This window comes from Nuphar pumila, chromosome 12, assembly GCF_984573655.1.
Source record: "Nuphar pumila chromosome 12, dmNupPumi1.hap1.1, whole genome shotgun sequence".
In the NCBI taxonomy this organism is placed as follows: Eukaryota; Viridiplantae; Streptophyta; class Magnoliopsida; order Nymphaeales; family Nymphaeaceae; genus Nuphar; species Nuphar pumila.
The window spans coordinates 102821082-102825064 of NC_143260.1; the positions used below are offsets into that span (position 1 = coordinate 102821082).

The 3983-nt window shown below is 46.6% G+C and overlaps 1 protein-coding gene across 1 annotated transcript; it reads right to left on the minus strand.

The window, feature by feature from the left end:
• Positions 1–306: 306 nt before the first annotated feature.
• On the minus strand, positions 307–2309 carry LOC149821385 (protein PSK SIMULATOR 3-like). The gene has a single exon (XM_089982941.1). The coding sequence runs from the start codon at positions 2245–2247 to the stop codon at positions 604–606; it is 1644 nt and encodes a 547-aa protein (XP_089839067.1). The 5' UTR covers positions 2248–2309; the 3' UTR covers positions 307–603.
• Positions 2310–3983: the final 1674 nt, after the last annotated feature.

A 3983-nucleotide genomic window follows, 5' to 3' on the forward strand; every position in this document is an offset into this window, starting at 1 on the left:
AAGGTGAATCCAGAAACATAAAGGAAATGACCTAATGCAAATTGCAGCAGCTCAAATCTCTATTCAGAAGCCATGGTCGCACCCTTACAAAATCTGGTAAACTTGAAAGTCCATAAGTTTCTGTTCAACATTAAAACCTCAAGATAACAAAATGCACCTTATCTGATATGATGTATTGACAAATGCAGTACTAGAGAGGTGACCAACAAATATATTCTCCAAAACAGCTATATACTAGTAAGATTAAGTTGTACATAAATGAATACAATAAATCAAACGGATGGCTTCATCGAGACTACCATTATCTCAGTAAAGAATTTGTTCACATTCAAGAATCAAGAATTATATACACTGAAAAGAATCAAACATTAAAAGAATAATTAGGAGTTCCAACAGACCTCCAACAAGATGTACCACGACCACAGCTGATTGTCCTATGCACACAACACTCTTTTGCACGAACTAGATGCATCCTTCCAGCATCCAAACTTCTTGAAATTTGTGGGTTTCTTCAACAACTCTATGAATCGATCACAGGAAAAAAAAACAACTCCTCCAATTTCACACCTGGAGATGACTAAAGAGTAATAATGATCACCAACATCAACGTTCAATACCCTCATTCAGTTCTTCACTACCCACACGCCGATTCTCGCGTTGGCAGATGAAACTGAGCCCAACCAAGAGCTCCGCAAGAGCTGCTTCCGTTTTCTCCCTATCAGCAAAGTAAAGAGTCTGCAGCAAGAGAATGTTGGTCCTCGACACGAACTGCTGCTGCTCGAAATTCCTTTCCGATTGCCACCCGACCATGTCGTGAGCCATAGGCGCCAGCCAATTCAAGATCCCTTCTAATTTTTCCCTGCAACTCTCAGGATTCTGATCGTTGCGATCAGGAGAACCTTTGTTCTTGCCATACTGCCTGTGCTTCGCCTTAATTTTCGCTCTAAGGCTCGTGGGCAGCAACTGATACAGATCACACCTGGCATCCTCGCCGACCATATGAGGAAACTGAATCAACTTCTGCACGAGAAGTATCACATTAGCATAGCGCTGGGCGAGAGCGGAACCGCCGACGGTGGATGGAGAAGCATTCATCAACCGATTCTTCCGCCCGGGAAGCCCATCCGAAACTTGAGACTTGTGGGTTTCCAATCCAACGTCCGATCCATTATCGTGAGCTTTAGACCATCGAGTGCTCTGTTTGGACTTCACATCAGAGGAAAGGAAGGAAGCATCGTCGTATAACGTCGGTAAATCCCTACGATTCAGAGAAATACCAGACCCAATGCTCTGCAACGGCCCGGACCGAGTGAAATTTGCATTTTTTTCGGCCGAATTACTCTCCAAGGGGCCGGAGTAATACGCTACCGGTTTGATTTCCGGCAAGCGGAAAGCGTAATCCATCGGATGCGGGAAAACTATCGAACGAGAGCCCGAAATGCGACCGCCGCTATCGGAAATGACGGGCATGATGACGATCGCCCTCACCTTGGGCAATCCTGCGACGTGCGGGCCGAAAACGAAGCAGACCCTGGCGTAGATCGTGCAGACCATCCTCGCCATGAGCCCGATGGCCATGTCGTAGGTCTGGCTCCAGAGAGAGACGTGGCGGAGGTGCCGGACCCGCTGCCTCTGCCACGCCAGTTTCTGCCGAAAGAGCTCGACGTTCGACCTCGGCGCGCCGATCCCCCTCCACTGCTGCATCCTCCTCTCCGACGCCTCCATCTCCTTGAGCGTCTCCATCTCGACGAAGAGATCGGCCGTGAGCGAGACGTTCGTCTCCATCGCCCTCACCCTCTCGTCGACCTCCCCGGCGGGGAACCCTAATTCTCCGATCCCGGTGCCGTCGCGAGCCAGATCGGCGTAGACGTGCTCGAACCCGCGGAGACTGGGCTCGGAGCACCGCCGGCCGAGGCGAGAGACGGCGTCGGCGATCCGACCGAGGTCCTCGAGCTTCTCGGTGCAGGCGAGGCCCAGGAGGAATGCCTCGTCCCGCGAGACGAGCGAGCCGACGCCAGCGGACCACATGGTCTCCATCCGGAGGCGCGAGATCTCGTCGTCGGAGAGCGAGCGGTGGAGGTAGACGATCCTGGACATGATCTTAGCGACCTCCAGGGAGAGGATTCCGATGGGCTCCGGTGGGTGATCCAGCCGGAGGAGGTAGCTTCGGTCCTTCTTCTGGTGCTTCTTCCGCCGGTCGAAGACCTGGCTGCCCACCCGGGCGAGCCAGGCTTTGACGGTGACCATTTTTTTACGGCGGGCTGTCAGATTTCCCGACGAACCTCCGTCGGAAGGGATGGGAAGCAGGCGGTTAGGGCGAATTTAAAGGGTGGCGTGGAGTCCGCGACGCGGTTCTTTAAGTTGGATTACAGCGGTGTGAAGGGAAGGCAAGCCGCTCGTTCTCGCACGCGCCCGTTTCCCGCCAACTGGGACGCAACGAGACGAAGCAGGCGACGTTTTTCTTTTCTGTTTTTAAAGTTTTTATTTATTTAGCGGCGATTCTTTCGTGTCCGGATTAGGACCGGATGGGTCTGTATGTGGACATGGATGATTGGTTTCTATTATTGTTGTAATGGTCCAGCTGTTCGTTTGTTTTATTTGGATATTTGTTTGATTTGGGGCTTTTACTTTACTCCGGTTCTGGTTCGGGTCATGGGGTCCGACGTCACAAATATTGGAAATATTTTAAAATTGCTTAAAGGATAATAATACTTAAAGATACTTTTTTTATTAAATTTAAACAAAAAAAACAGCCATACTCAAACCCTCTATCTAGCGAGCACCAGATAATACACCCAGTTTTGACCTTGCCGCAAACCATGTGCATCCATCGGTTTCAAGGGTGGGCATCGCGCGGGCCCGTTTACTAACGGGTTAACGGGCTCAGGTTTCAAGTGAAGCATGTGGCCCAGCCCATTAGCCCAACGGGCCAATGTAAAGCGGGTCGGGTCTGACCCAGCCTGGTCCAAACCCATTTGTAGGTTATTTTTTAATAAAATTAATACAATAATTCTTAGAATACAAAAAAATGAATTAAATGAAAAAACATAAAATTAATAACTAATAATAGTTACCCATTCTTAAAATTAACAAAAAATGAATTAAGTGTAATAGTTAATTTATAAAAAAATTATATTATTAAAAAATTTAATAATTAACTTAGGCCTATCGGGCCGAACCGGTAGCCCATCGGGCCAGCCCGATAGCCGACGGGCCGGTCCCTGCCCAGCCCATTTATATAACGGGGTGGGTTTTGGCCCGATACCTAGCAAGCCCAAGCCTAAAATTATAGCCCAAACCCAGCCCATGACCAGCCGGATTAGCTTGGCCCATCGGGCCGGTTGCCCAACCCTAGTTTCAAGCTCATGACCTCCTATCCACGGTATGGTGTTATCGTATGTGTTTTTAACATTTTTTTTATAGGCAAGTTGGGGTTAGGCAGACCACCTACCGAGGTGGTATCTCATGCGGTAAGCAGGGTCCTTGCCAAGCCGAAGGCCTAGGTAATATTAAATTAAACTAGTTGTGTTTAACCTTATATGTATTTAGTTTTATAAAAATAATTAAAATACTCTTAAAATAATGATATTTTTTTTAAATGCATGATTACTTTTGGGAGTATTAAACTAAAAAATTGAAGAACAAACACCTTTTTCAAAAAGTAACTTTTATCAAGCTATCATAATTAGGGGTGAGTTTAGACCTCGGCCTCTCGAGCTTTAAGTGTGACCCGGCCCAGACATAGTTTGAGTTGTTTACTAATGGGTTGGGTTTTAGCCTGATTCTTAACGGACTTGGGTTTGAAGAGTAGCCCATTAGCTCAATGGGGCCAATGGAAACTGGGCCCAAACCCATTTGTAGGTTATTTTTTAATAAATTAATTTTTAAAATACTAAAAAATTTAAAAATAATAATTTAATTTTTAATAAAATTAATAAGTTCTCATGTACCCAACTAATTATCTTTCTAGTTTTCATAAAATT

Coding starts and splice junctions, on each gene's coding strand:
- LOC149821385 (XM_089982941.1), bottom strand. CDS start 2,247: ATGGTCACCGTCAAAGCCTGGCTCGCCCGGGTGGGCAGCCAGGTCTTC.